A 14,453-nucleotide genomic window follows, 5' to 3' on the forward strand; every position below is an offset into this window, starting at 1 on the left:
GATAACTCCCCACTGAAAAGCTAATATACACTTTGCTCTCACTATGCCTGTTTGGTGTAAGAAATCTAAAATCTTTACCGTTTTCTAGTAATTATATCTAGCACAGTGGTTCTCAAACAATGGAGCATATATTGGCATTATTACCATTTTTAGAAATATGCACTGTGCACATTTAATACATAAATACATAACACCACTGGAGGAGAGTTGTAGTTCAAGTCCTTCACATAGTTAATATTAAAGTCTGTTTCACTGTTGGTGGTCAGTTTAATAATGAACTGTTTCAGGACTTTCAAAAGTTAATAATAAATAAGACTTTCACTTAATAACCAAATGCAGATGTTGTTCTTCAAAACGTTTGGGATAATCCTTTATAGTTATTGTAGATTCTTACATGTTATCAGATGTTTCTGAGAAAAACAAGCCCTGTCTTACCGAGTACAATGACGCGCGCCTGCCCAGACAGCCTCCCTCCCACAGTCTTGGCCTCACAGCCGTACATCTGCCCATCGTACACCTCCACACTGTTGATCCTCAAGGTGCCATTGGGAAACAACTTGAAACGATTGCCCTAAAAAAAGAAAAAACAAAACTACTAATTCACACTTTTACATAAACTCACCATTTAAATGCAGAATTTTGAACCATTTAAGACTACATTTCTATGGAGAATGCAAAGAGGAAGCAACAACAAAGACTTCTTGCTACTATTATTGTTTATTGTCGACTTATTTGGATCCTCACCAAAGACAAAAGTTACGATTCAAATTATTATTCGCAATTTCCATTATAAATTTTAAATCGTAACAAACTAAAACATTAACAGGGCTGCCAAAATAGCAGAATTGATCAAATTTTCCAAAAGCTTCATGATTTTTGACACGTGTTGACTAATTAAAAATGTATGAAGAAGTTGGATCACATTTTTTATTTATCACAATATGGGGTGGCATAAAAAAGATCTAACCCTGTAACTAAAAGTGTCATTCTTGATGTATACATGATAGATGAATGGGGAAAAACATCAATGTGCTTTAATATAGAGTTACATATTCAGTAATGGAAATACTCAGTGCTTTTCATTGTTGATTGAGTCACATTTGCTCTAAAGTATAATAATATGACGTGAGTGTATCTGACCTCCTGAGAGATAAGCTGGCCGTTTCGGAGCCACACGACCTCTGGCTCTGGAGTAGCCTGAGCGTGGCAGTGCAGGTACCCGGGTTTACCCTCCTCAAACTGACTGTCCTGGGGCCGCCTCACCCACACCGGGGCAGCTACAATGGCAAGAAAAAGACAGAAAGAATACAGTTAATTTCAGATACATTTGGTTTAATGATCTGCTTTTTCTTCTGATAGTTAGCTGAGCCGGAGTTTATTATTTTTAAACTACATGCCAGGGCTGAACGATCTATCATTTTGAACTGAAAATCACAATCTCTGTTTTTTTTTTGCAGTGCTCTTAACTGACCCAGGTTTTGTTTCGTCAACTGTTTCACACATGTATGCATCATCAGCATTCTCTGTCACAGAAAGAACACCTATATTTCACTAAGTCTTGCATTTTAGTACGACAGAAGCTGACCACAGCGCACAAGGAAAGAGGTGTTTTTTTTGTGTGCAAATTAGCCATGTGATTTTAAGTTTTGTTTCTGTAAAACGTAAACAAATGTGCACAAAGCTGTTGTAAAGTTGAGTTTATTTTTGCAGATTAGTAATAGTAATAATAATGATGATAATTTTAATATAAATGTTAATAATTAATCGAAGGCCTGGTTTAGACTTGATATATTCCTAATTCAGTCCTGGTTCAGTCCTGGTTCAGTCCTGGTTCAGTCCTGTTTCAGTCCTGTTTCAGTCCTGTTTCAGTCCTGTTTCAGTCCTGTTTCAGTCCTGTTTCAGTCCTGTTTTAGTCCTGGTTCAGTCCACATCAATCAAAAAATGTAACTTTTTTTGATCTGTGAAAGGACAAGGGTTTAAAAGATTTATCTCCTGTTGTTCATGCAGCAAAAACAAGGCAAATAATCATAGAAACATGCATTTATGTACATTTTCAGATTTTTTTGTTGTTGTTGTTCTCCAAGTTGATGCCAACAAAATAACAGCATGAGCAATAAATAAATAAATACATTTCTTCTGCTCAATAAATAATGTCTGAAGTGATGACGGATTTTTGACAGTAGTAGTCACACCAGGCACCCGCAGGTACCAGACTCTGGTATGATGTAATTTTCTGTGATGTTTGCAAATGTTCATGTGCACTGAAACTTGATTTGAAAAAAATCGTGGGTGAAATCGAAAAATTGCAATTCAGTTTTTTTCTCAAAATCGTTCAGGTACTACATGCTAAAATAATGGCTTTTTTTAATGTATCTATTGGTTTAATGTAAGCATTCTATTTTGTCTTTATATTTATTTAGGGACACTGTATTTGAATTAACATCTGTAAATGTTATAATGTACATATGTCAGATTAGGGCAAAGGTTCTTTTATTTATAGCCAATACCCAAATAGACAGTGAAACTTACTGGCCACAGTGAAGGTAACCTCTTGTGTGCGTCGTCCTGCTTTATTCTCTGCCACACAGGTGTAGACCCCTGAGTCCCCGGCCTCAGTGGGACTAAAGACCAGGTCCAGGTCCTCCTGGTACACCCTCCCCTCAGTGGGCACCCGCTCTCCTCCCCTCTCCCACCACACATCTGGCTCTGGTTTGCCCCGAGGAGCACGACAGGGCACCCTCTGCAGTGTGTCTGCTGTGAAGACCTGGGACGCCCGCGGAACCATGTCGTCTATCTCTGTGGGAAGCAAAGAAAGAGGCTTTTAGCAAATAGAAGAGTTTAGATACAGAGATACAAAGAACAGTTCCACAAGGTTAACAGACCATGTGGGTGGGAAGTTAAAACGTGTACTGAGTGCTGCTCTAGGACTAGAACTACCCCGTAAACCATTGGACCACACAAAAGAAGTTGAATCCTCTCACTGACAATGAAAATGTACAAATTATTGCACCAGTGGAGTCATGGACAAATAAATGAATGAACCTTAATGTTACTAGTTATGAAGGCCACATAGTAGAGATATATGAGAGATACATATGTAGAATATTTAACATTCACCATGATGCATTGTCAATTAAGAAATTTCAGGACTATCAAGCAACCACAGAAAAGCATTATATGACAAATGTTTAGAGTCTTAAACCTTTTTTTAATGGTTTAAGTCTTGTCTTGTTCAAAAATAACATAAAACTTGCGAATTTCTATGGAGACAAACAGGACACTCTGCTAAAAGTCTTTTAATTCAATAAAATCACTCAATGGATGGAAGATTGATACATACAGTGGAACAACATAATATTTATAAGACAAGCGAGCAGAGGTGGGGACATGCAAGTCGTGACTGGGACTCGAGTCAGACTTGAGTCACTATTTTTAGGACTTGAGACTTGACTTGATAAAATGGACCAAGACTTGGGACTCGACTTGGACATGAAGGTCAGTGAATTGGGACTTGTCTTCGACTGGAGGCCTGTAACTTAAGACTTGAGAAGCACTTTTAGAAGCACAGAATTATTTCTATTCTGACTGTAATGATTTACACTAAGATCTTGTCAAGACATTTATCCATCCATTCATCCTTTTTCGTCCACTTATCCGGGGCCGGGGAGGGCAGCAGCCTAAGCAGGGACTCCCAGACTTCCTTCACCCCAGACACGTCCTCCAGCTCCTCCGGGGGAAAACCGAGACGTTCCCAGGCCAGCCGAGAGACATAGTCCCTCCAGCGTGTCCTGGGTCTTCCCCGGGGCCTCCTCCCGGACATTTAAGAAGGACAAATTTGCATTTCTCCTTCTCTTAAATATTCTATAAATACTCATATATAAATATACTATGAGTTTATGAGTACAACTTATCTTAAAAGTCATATAAATTGCAAAAATCTAAGGTATATTTGGTGGTTTGGGGTGACTTGAAATGACTTGAAGCTCAAAGCAGATGACTTGGACTTAACTTGGACTTATGGACCAGTGAATCGAGACTTGACTTGGACTTGCCTGTATTTAACTTGGGTCTTGACTCAGACTTGAGGTCAAAGACTTGAGACTTACTTGAGACTTGCAAAATGATGACTTGGTCCTACCTTTGCAAGCAAGTGAGAGACCCTTGGCCAGAAACAGGATTTAACGTGACAAATCTAACTAAAAAGGAAGCTAAACCTGATCTACATTCCTTAACAGAGTTGTCATGAGTGTTTTGGGTAACCATCTAAATTCTTGCGTTCAAGCATAAAGCGGAAACTTACACAAAGAAACTGATTTCATTCACAGAGATTATCAGCCATCTTCAAAGCGCGACTGATTTTCAATTTCATGAGAAAAACAAAGCATGTATAATTCAGATTTACAGCTCTGTTTGAGACATTTCCGGCTTTGTTTGAAGAAACTAATGAAATTTGCAACAAGGCAGAGTCTGAGGAAACCACAGTAAAAAGACCTGTGCAGTGTCAAGCTAATGTGAGTACAGGGCGACATAGGCAAAAATAATGTATCTTGTTTCTATACTATAAAGAAAACATTTCAGCCAAGTTTAACAGTAAAACACATCAATGAAAATAGTCTGCTCTGTGGTTTAAACAGACTGGGCAGATGTCCATGTTAATCCTTTGCGAGGGGCATGCGTGTGTGAATATTTGGTCGACATTTGTCCAGACCAGCTGTGATTCTGTAAATATAACACTGATTTGTGAGACAACTTTATCTTCATAGACTTGAACTCCAGTGAACTCAAAAACAGCGCAATCATAATCTCATGCACAATACAATATAAATAAAGGAATTAACATTGTACTGAACATGGAAAAATGAAGAACCCTTAATAAAATCACTCTAACCACACATTTAGAACAATAAAAGATGCTAATAACAAGAGGTGGAGACTTGTAAGCCATGACGTGGACTTGAGTCAGACTTGAGTCACTGTTTTTGGGATTTGAGACTTGACTTTATAAAAAAGACAAAGACTTGGGACTCGACTTGGACTAGAAGGTCAGTGACTTGGGACTTGACTCTAATTTGAGGTCTGTGATTTGAGAAGACTTGCTGCTTCTCCTAAAAAAAAAAAAATGTTTTTAGAAAATGCTTTTTTTTCTTTACAGTTGATAAATGCAGAGCTGAATTTTAAAGGAACAAACTGGAACATGTCCCTCCCACTTCTGTTTGTTACTTTGGATGAAACTGAAGTAGTGTGAGTTGGTGTTCTCAAATGTACTACAGTAATATACAGTAAAACATAGTACATGATACTTCCATCTCAGTGCAGACACATGACAAAATAACTTATTAAGCACTTTTAAAACTGAATTCTTTCTATTCTGAACGTAATAATCCACACTCTTGTCAAGACATTTAAAAAAGAAAAATTAGCATTTCTACAACTCTAATATAAGAGTAGTTGTAGTTGTAGTCATATATCATGGCTTTTTAAGTACAATTCAGTTTCAAAGCAAAAATCTAAGTACTCTTTTTTGGTTTAAAGACTTGAAATGACTTGAAGCTCAAAGCAGATGGCTTAGACTCGACTTGGATTTATGGGCCAGTGACTTGAGACTCGACTTGAGACTTACTTGAGACTTGCAAAACAACGACTTGGTCCCACCTCTAATAATACCTCATGTAATGTATTTGGTCCATATAAAAGGGATTTAGTGATTAAATTTGCTATGGCATTTCTGACCAGACTTAAGTGCACAGGGCTTCTAATCTGTAAAATATGAAATAACTGGCATCAATATCTGGATTAATCCTCTAAAATCTCTTCGCTATTTGGCCTAGTTGTGTATTTGTAGTTTTAACATAGTCGAAGCAATTACACAGTATGTTAAGTACGCACCAAAAACAAATGATAGTTAAAATCTCACTCATACTGCCACTGAGTAAGACATTTTCTACTTTAGTCATGATATAAAGTATATAATGGCATATGATACTAAAATATGATAAATCAAAGTGCTATTAATTTGAAGTAAAGTTTTTATAATGCATAGGAATACAGATTTAAGATCGTTAATATTTAAATTTACAATATACCGTGTAAGACATATCCTAAACCAGATAAATTGTAAAGGAATGGCGGCCTTTATATATATATATATATATCCTGAATACCGGATTAGTTCCAGCAGCCCGGGGTAACACACAGGTTAAATATATAGAGGTTATTCATCTAGAGTAGGCATTAAGTACAGCGCGTGTGAAGTGGATCAAACATGGCAGCTCCTATAGCCGCTGGAATGTGACCTAGTGTACCTTTAAATACTTTCGGCTACCAACTGTAATTCTTCAATGAGTTCCTCTTGATGTTGCCGCGTTACATAACCAATAAGATTTAAGATGACAAATAATATATAGTCGCATACTTCAAATTGTTACTTTAATAAATATGATGAAAATATGATGTAGCAACTGGTAAAAATTGTCTCCAAAAACTCAAGTGTAGTCTGACAATCCCCTATAATGCCAAAAGGGATTACCATCAGATTAAGTGAATTAAGGTATTTAAAAAGAGCTACGGTTCACTGGGTTAAAACTGTAGATACACTTGATAATCCCGGGCTTCACTGGGAGGAAGAAGGGAGCAGTTTGTAATGAATGGAGAGTTTAAGACTAACACAGAAAATGCAGAGATAATCCTATTGAAAATATTTGACCTGCGTGCACTTGTGGTTGAGAACGCAAGGGTGATTAGTAAAACGAGAAGATGCTACGGCGCACAGACCAGTTTAAACTCCAGTGGTGGTCTTCAGTTGTGGATAGAAAGAAAAGTAAGCGCTGTTGTGGACGCTATGGCATTATTATACTGTTCAGAGCCAAGTTTGGTTGATTTACAAGTACAGTGTAATCCCTCATTTGTTCAGGTATGGTGCAATGTAGAAAAAGTTAAAAAGAATATTTGAACTTGTATTCAATTATTTTATTATTATTCAATTTTAGGTGGTAACATTAAAACACTACACAGCCTCAATAAAGCATGAAGAAGATGATAACAGTTCATATGATTCAGGCTTAGTAGGACTTCACTGACAATTAGGGTATTAATTAAAGGTCCTGTATTACATAAAAGTGACTCTTTTGAGCATTTAGACATGTTAGAATAGTGTTACCTCTTCAAAAACAAAGCCAACTTGTTTTGTTTAAATCACATGTTTTGTCTGTAAAGCTCAAAATGCTCTGTTCCACCTTGTTATGTCATTAAGCAGTAGTTTGCAACAGCTACACTTTACCTTTTGTTCAGTAGAAATGGGAAATTCCAAGACGAAATTACCAAAATAATTCTAGTTAAGGTGAATGGAGCTTAAAAATACGGTGAAGCCCTTCCTGTATCACCATGTGACATCACAAGGTGGAACAGTTTGTTTTCTATTGGACAGAAGAACTCCGCCTAAATATGCAGGGTTTGTGTGTTAATGAAACAAAACAACTCCAGCTGTGTTTTTGACTATAACAAAGATCAGAAAATGGAGTAATAAGGTCCCTATAAGTATTATTAAGTTTGAATCATTCAACGGCCGAGGCGGCGCTACCATTAGGCAAAAGGCGGCTGTCTAGGGCCTCCAAACCAATTTCCCTCAGCGTCACTAATGGCCGAGGCCTCAGAGAAATTTGATTTTCTCTCAATATGACAATAAATAAGAGTAGTTTATGTTTAAACAATAATTATAAGAAAAAAATAATAATCATATATCATGGATGTAAACAAAAATGTAATTGTAGTAGCAAAAAATAAAACTACTTTCAGCTCTGGTTTTCTAGTAGGTGACTGGACTAATAAGACAAGTTTCCAATCCACCATAATTCAAATAGAGATGTGCGTATCTCAAGAACAATGGCGAAACACAGACAATAAGTATATTAAAAAACAAAACAGAAAAACGGTGCATTATATTGAGGGCCCCAAAATTGCTAACTCCACCACTGTTCAACAGTTAATGTTTATGGACAAATAATACACTGTCAACCCCAACAGCATGTTAAAATATAGTAAATATACTTTATTCATAAATGGGGGGAGGGAATTAAATGTACCGTACAATTAGCAAAGATGCACATGAACTGATAGCTTCCAGTCTTGAGAAGAGCAGTTTCATTTTATTTACATTTTTGTACTCCTTTGGTCCTTTTAGTCCTGGTTTAGCTCTACTTTAGACTTTAAGTTCTGTTTTAGACCTGGTTTAGATCTAGTGGCACCATTTAATTTGACTGAAATTCCTATTTTGACTGTCTCCAAGAAAACTTCGACATCCCCATTACCTTTGACTATCTGCCTGGTCTCCCTGTGATGTGGTTTATTGGGTCCTTCCTTGTGTTGTTGCCTCCTGCCAGCTGCTATTTGCCTATACAGGAATCACGATGGGGTAAACATGATGTGCTTTGGCAAACAGCTGGACTTCGAGAGGAAATAATGATAAGGAGCCACAGGAAAATGCATCCGTGCTGAGCTATAGTGCAGCAGTGTAGTGGGCACAGCTGGCCGGATGTCAATAGGAGAATGTGATTATCCCGGAGCAGATCTGGCTCTAAGTGAAAGACGTGAGGAGAGCAGAGCATGATGGGTAAATATGTAATGGCCCTCACAGTATCACCTTACACAATCACAGGTGTGTAGAGTATAGGGTGAGCAAAACAACAGAAAATCTATGACTATGGCAATTACAATAGAGGGGAAAGTCAACAATTTCACAATACAAGTTGATTCAGTCTCTTTTATTCATTCTTTTCAGGCTAAACATCTTACTTGAATACCTTTGTGTTTATTGTTTTGGGGATTTTTGGGGAGGATTGCTTTTAACTTTGCATTTGCATGTAACTTTTCAGGTCAAGAGTTCACGCCCGGTTTGTCTCCATGGAGATGTTTTTCCTTTGTCTGGATTGGAATATATTTAGGGTCAACATTTTATTCTCTTTGTAAGCTTTATTGTCATTTTGTAACAATAGCTGCAGAGATAAAGGATGCAATGTTGGCTTGTGCTGGCATATCACCCTTTCATGGCATTTTAATATCACCCAGTCCCTAATTTAAGGTGCAATCTGCCAACTCCCAGGACATCATCAAATATACTGACTAAATGAGGTCATAAAATCATAAAATCCAAATATAGCTCTGCCAATATTTGCAGTGTGGTTTTGCACTAAAGAATTGTAATTGTAATGTGATATGTGATAAAAATGAACAGTACTAGTCTTAGTAAGAGTCCTTATCATGAATAGTAGTTAAAGTAGGTAAACATACCATCTCCATAACTGTGGTGGACACCTCTGCCAACACTCCACAGTGTTAGTATCATTTCATTTCCATTAGTTTTATTACAGCACACATAGTTTAATTTAATTCCTTTATTTAGATTAATATTCAAAATTGGGGTCACACATTTTAGTTAATATAAGTCTGAACTGTTTACTTACACTTGTTCTTTTTGTTTTGTTTGAGTGGCCAGACGGAGGACCTAGTTATTTCAAGGTTACTTTTATCACTTATTATTTCTGAATTACTATACTTATTTGTCTTCTTGTTACTTTGATTAAGTTAGTAGTTTTAGTTAATTATTTAGTGCCATTCCCCCCTCTTGTGTTCAGTTTTAGTTGGCCCTCATGTATCTTCTTATGTACCTCCTGTACCTGTATGTTTTTTGTCTGGTTGGGTTAGTTTTGTTCTGTTCAGTTTGATTTAAGTTACCCCAATTGGGCCCAGCTTTTCGTTAATGATTTACCTAATTTGAGCCTTTGTTAAATTACATCTTATTTTTATAGCTTGTCTTTGTCTTTCTGTTTGGTCCACTACAATAACATTCGAAACCATTAAACCAGTATAAACCAGTGTGTCCGTACCAGCGATCTGCAGTGATGCCTCCTGTACGACCTGTGTCCCTGTGAGCCCTCGTCCCACACATTTGTAGATCCCCGTGTTTCTGGGTTTGACTTGAGTGATCCACAGGGTGCCATTGGACAACAGGATGACTCTGTAAACAAGAAACAAACACAAGACAGACATTTTAATGAGGATTGTAACAATACGATATCGTCACAGTATGAACCTGACGGTACGATATTTATTGCAATATCATTGGAAGCTCACGATTAGGGATGTAACAATATCCAAATCTCTTTGTACGATATTTTCACAGTGTACATCTCACGATACAATATTTATTGCGATATTTTGTGGAGGCTAAACAGCTAAAACTGTTCATATCCTACTTTTTCCTTAAAGACTTAATTCAAAGAACTAAGGCTTAGAACTGTTATTTCTTCTTGTAGTCTACACTGAAATGGAGCAAAGGATCATGGTCTATGTAGTTGTGAGAACTTTGCCGATAAAATATCATGATATTTCAGTTATTGTTACATCCCTAATTTTAATACACATGTAAAATGTTATAAAGTAAGGAGAGGCAGTTCCAATATATGAGTAAGACAAAGCAATAGCATCCACCCTCCACTAGAAAAGCAACACAATGTGCCTTTAACTTAAGATAAATATGTGGGACTTGACGTGGATTTTAAAAGCCAAGTATCAACACTGGTAAAATTGCGGCCAACCAAATATCGGATATCGGTATCAGCTCAAAAATCCATACAGCATCACATGTGGGAATAATTGTATGCTGTGTACTTTTCCTCATATGGTTTTCTAAACAAAACAAAGTTACAAACAACAATGAGAGCATTCAGCTATAACTGCCTCAGGGAGACCACAGCATAAAACATTCTGTCCGTTAATGGGCGCAATCACATTTTTGTCAACAAATCTGGGCACCACGTTACCCTACAAAACCAAGGAAAACACTTCTACAATTGTTACAGTAATGCATTTATGGTTTCTGAATTTCCTCTGGGTTGTCAATTGTATCACGTAGAAAGTTTATAAAAGCTAAAAATAAAAAGCTTTCAAGTACAAATTATTCTGAATGCAGTCAGCTTTTCAGTTTCCATATCAGCTGTTTACTAAAGGTAGAATTTTAGTAAAAGCAAAGTATATAACCAAAGCTATCAATATATGACAAACACTGGGTTTAAAATTGCTTGCAAATATGACAAAAACTAAAAACTACTTTTCTATTCCCACCTCTTTCAGGAAAAATACCATTCCTGAACCTGATGCAATACAAAGCCTTTTATTACACCTAGGGGGTAACTCAACTCAATTTTCAAAGTAATTGCCGTATTAATATTCAATAAATAATGTATGTTTTAATATCACGCAACTCCAAAAATTTCATTCACACATGCAGGATACGGAGAGGGGAAAAAAGAAATATCTCATTGTGGTTGCAACCCCACTTGGCCTCTGGCAGCCTGCAGGGGAATGTGAGTCTGACAGGGGCTGGAATAATTAGAGAGAGTTGACCTAAAACAAGTCATGGGGAGTGGGGATATAGAGATAAATACATGCACACACACAAAAAAATAAAAGTATACATGCATGGGAAAATGGAAAAAATAAAACATAACAGGATTTCTGACACACACGCAATACAGTAGTAGTTCCTTAAAATAGGTAAGAGAGTTTGGCAGCACAGTGAGATTTCTCATGAGGGTGATCTTTGTGTTAAATGAACAGACCTATGGAGACATGTGCAACGATGCTGTACAAATATACTACAAATTACAAACACAATGACTAGTCTGATCCATTATTTGTTTGTTTATTAACATTTATTTAAAAAGTTAATACACCAATATTATCATTATTAACTATTAACTAATAAGTAGGGCATGTTAAGTATATACAAAAGATATCCAAACAACTTCCATATTCCAAACAAAAATAATTTCGTAAATAAATTCATAATATGATTTTGGCAATTCCTCTCATCATGTTTGTTTTGCATGAATTTTCCAAAACAAAACAAAAACAAAACAAAACAAATGTATTCCTAAATGGAGATACTTCACTATTGTAGCAAAAATGATTTCTGAATTAAGATTTGGAATAAAAATGTTCTACTTTTTTTTATCACTTCTATTTGATCTTTTGAGTCAGTCCCTTTTGTTTAAGTCCATATCTGGAGTAGCCTTTGTGTTTCACCGGAGAGGTTTTGGAGAGGTTTGGACATTCCACAAACACTGTGCTGTAGTTTGTTGGTTTACCCCACAGTGGGATATCTCAGTCTGCCAAAACTGCCTTGAGCTCCGTTTCACACATGCACAATATTATCTACATTAAATATTTAGACTTCCCAAGTGGTGCGCCCCTCAAACCCCTGACTAAAGACATTCCCTGGACATTACAGCAGCTCGATAAACTGATTAGTTATTCGGTGCTTGTAAAATTTGCGGCGGAAATTCAAACAAATGGGTAGGCGGGAGGGATGTAACAATATCCAAATTTCTGATAAACATACGATATTATCACGATAGACATCTCACTGTACGATATTTATTGCAATATTTTGTGAAGGTTGATATAATTGTAGATGGGACACTTTTTTGCTTTTAAAATACCTTGACAAGATTTTGGTGTGAATTATCATCATAATTATGTCATAATCCCAAAAATTCAAGTAAAAAACATATTTCTTCATGTTTTCCGTACTGAAATGAATCATGGGATATGTAGTTCTCTATGTTTATAAGCTGTTGCTACTATAAAACCATGTATTTAAGCAAAGGAACTAGTAATTCCCACGATATTATTGTGAGACTTTTGACGACATCTCAATATTTTGGTTATTGTTAAATCCCTAGTAGGCGGGACTGTAATTCAGGTGATATATAGAGATTGTCATTGTGTCCTTAAGCAAGACACTTAAATGCCCATATATAAATGAACAATGTAAGAGTGAGCGACGACAGTTAGAGAAGCTATTGGCACACATCTGCATTTTATATATTATTCCCGGATACCAGGTAGAGAAAGTGAATTACCAATGTAATGTAAAGAGTAAAAAGTGACCAAAGAGAGCTAGAAAAATCTATTATTTATAAAAGTAACACTTATTGTTGTTTAAACTGTGTATATTATAAAAAAAATTTGTAGGCAAGTTTAGTGTATGGGTCAGTCCACCTCAGTTCACCCGATGAGTTAGAATGTCTTAAGATGGGAGTAAGTCAACTTCTAGATAGGTTTGTGTGAAAATGGAAAAAGAAAACCCCTCCAAATTTTTTATATGTTGTAGTAGACATATAGGGCTACATTTTTTCTATTGGAGGTCAGGTGTGTCCTTTATTGTGAATTTCAAGGTCAAAATATAGGTCAAAAGGTAATTCATCTTTAAAGTACTCAGATTTGGATTCCTTATGATTTCCCCTTTCCAGAGATACCTTGGTTTTTGATATCGGACTAGTAGTTGCTGAGAAAATGGTATTAAATTTCGGTGTCCACACTAAAAAGTAAAAAAAATAAATTGTAATATCTCAGAAACCGTTGGTTCAATCAAACTAAAATGTGAAATTCTGGCTTTCTTGGCTATGATTTACCCATATACCAATTTATTTTGCAATTGGACAATGTGAGGGTTCAAACTGCTATTTTTTGGGAGAATTGAGGTGGAATTACCCATACATAAGGGATAGATCTCATTTATTTTTCCCATGGACTTTCAATAAAAAATAAATAAATAAATAAATAATAATAATAATCATTTTAAAGTTTTGAAGCTTGCTCAGGGCCAAGTAGGTGGTAACTATGTCCACAAAACCTCTAATGTTATTTAAAATCTGTTTCTGAAGCATTATAAACCGGTAAGTTATTAAAGAATTTCAAATCTTGTGTTTTAAATGTGCTTTTTGGGGCTTAAAACTGCCACATTATAGGTATTAGTTACTACATAGCCGATTAGCCAGCGCAATGTCTTTGAACTCTTAATATTTGAATTTTTATGGGACTATGGGAATAATTCAAGGAAAATTTGCTTCCAGTTCCGGAGCGAGCGGTCACTGTATGGGGCTAGGGTCAGAGAGAGGTGAAATAAAGACTTAATACTTCATGTACACAAGCAGTTCAGAAATGCAGCGTCACCAAAAGCTTAGGTTACTCAATGGTTTTGGCACGCTCATTACACAAGTGACTAGCTCCCAATATGAGGTCTTTTCAGGGCGCGCAGTAATCACTTTAGCCTCTCTACCATCGAGATTATGTGGCAGGAAAAGGAGGGCCTGAGGGAGTACTTGCTCCATGTATAAAACTGGTATTATTATTTTGTGCTTGTGTTTGCGGGGGCATGCTGGGAGCCCGATTGTAGCCCCAAGCAACTTTCCAACTCACTGCTTCAGTCGCTGGTGGAGATGGGGAGTAAAAGTGTTAAAATGATGTATAGTAGTATATTCTATTGTAGTAATGGGTTTCTGTAATAGTGATTGTGAATGCAATTCTGGGTTTGTTTAGGCTGCAGAAATATGAGATACAATAAGGAAACAGCTACCGCAAATGCTATGTTAGAAAAAAGTCTGTTAGTAACCAGA

At 36.5% G+C, this 14,453-nt stretch overlaps 1 protein-coding gene across 1 annotated transcript in view; it reads right to left on the minus strand.

The window, feature by feature from the left end:
- ptk7b (protein tyrosine kinase 7b) overlaps positions 1–14,453 on the minus strand; it is a 168,265-nt gene that overhangs the window by 13,574 nt on the left and 140,238 nt on the right. Inside the window, exons 6-9 of the mRNA XM_020933525.2 lie at positions 9,879–10,009; positions 2,530–2,796; positions 1,141–1,277; positions 436–571 (exon numbers count right to left, since the gene is read on the minus strand). Of these exons, the coding sequence (XP_020789184.1) occupies positions 436–571; positions 1,141–1,277; positions 2,530–2,796; positions 9,879–10,009 (671 nt within the window). The remainder of the gene's footprint in view (positions 1–435; positions 572–1,140; positions 1,278–2,529; positions 2,797–9,878; positions 10,010–14,453) is intronic.

This window comes from Boleophthalmus pectinirostris, unplaced genomic scaffold, assembly GCF_026225935.1.
Source record: "Boleophthalmus pectinirostris isolate CB_2022bp ecotype Guang Dong unplaced genomic scaffold, ASM2622593v1 HiC_scaffold_5, whole genome shotgun sequence".
NCBI lineage: Eukaryota > Metazoa > Chordata > Actinopteri > Gobiiformes > Gobiidae > Boleophthalmus > Boleophthalmus pectinirostris.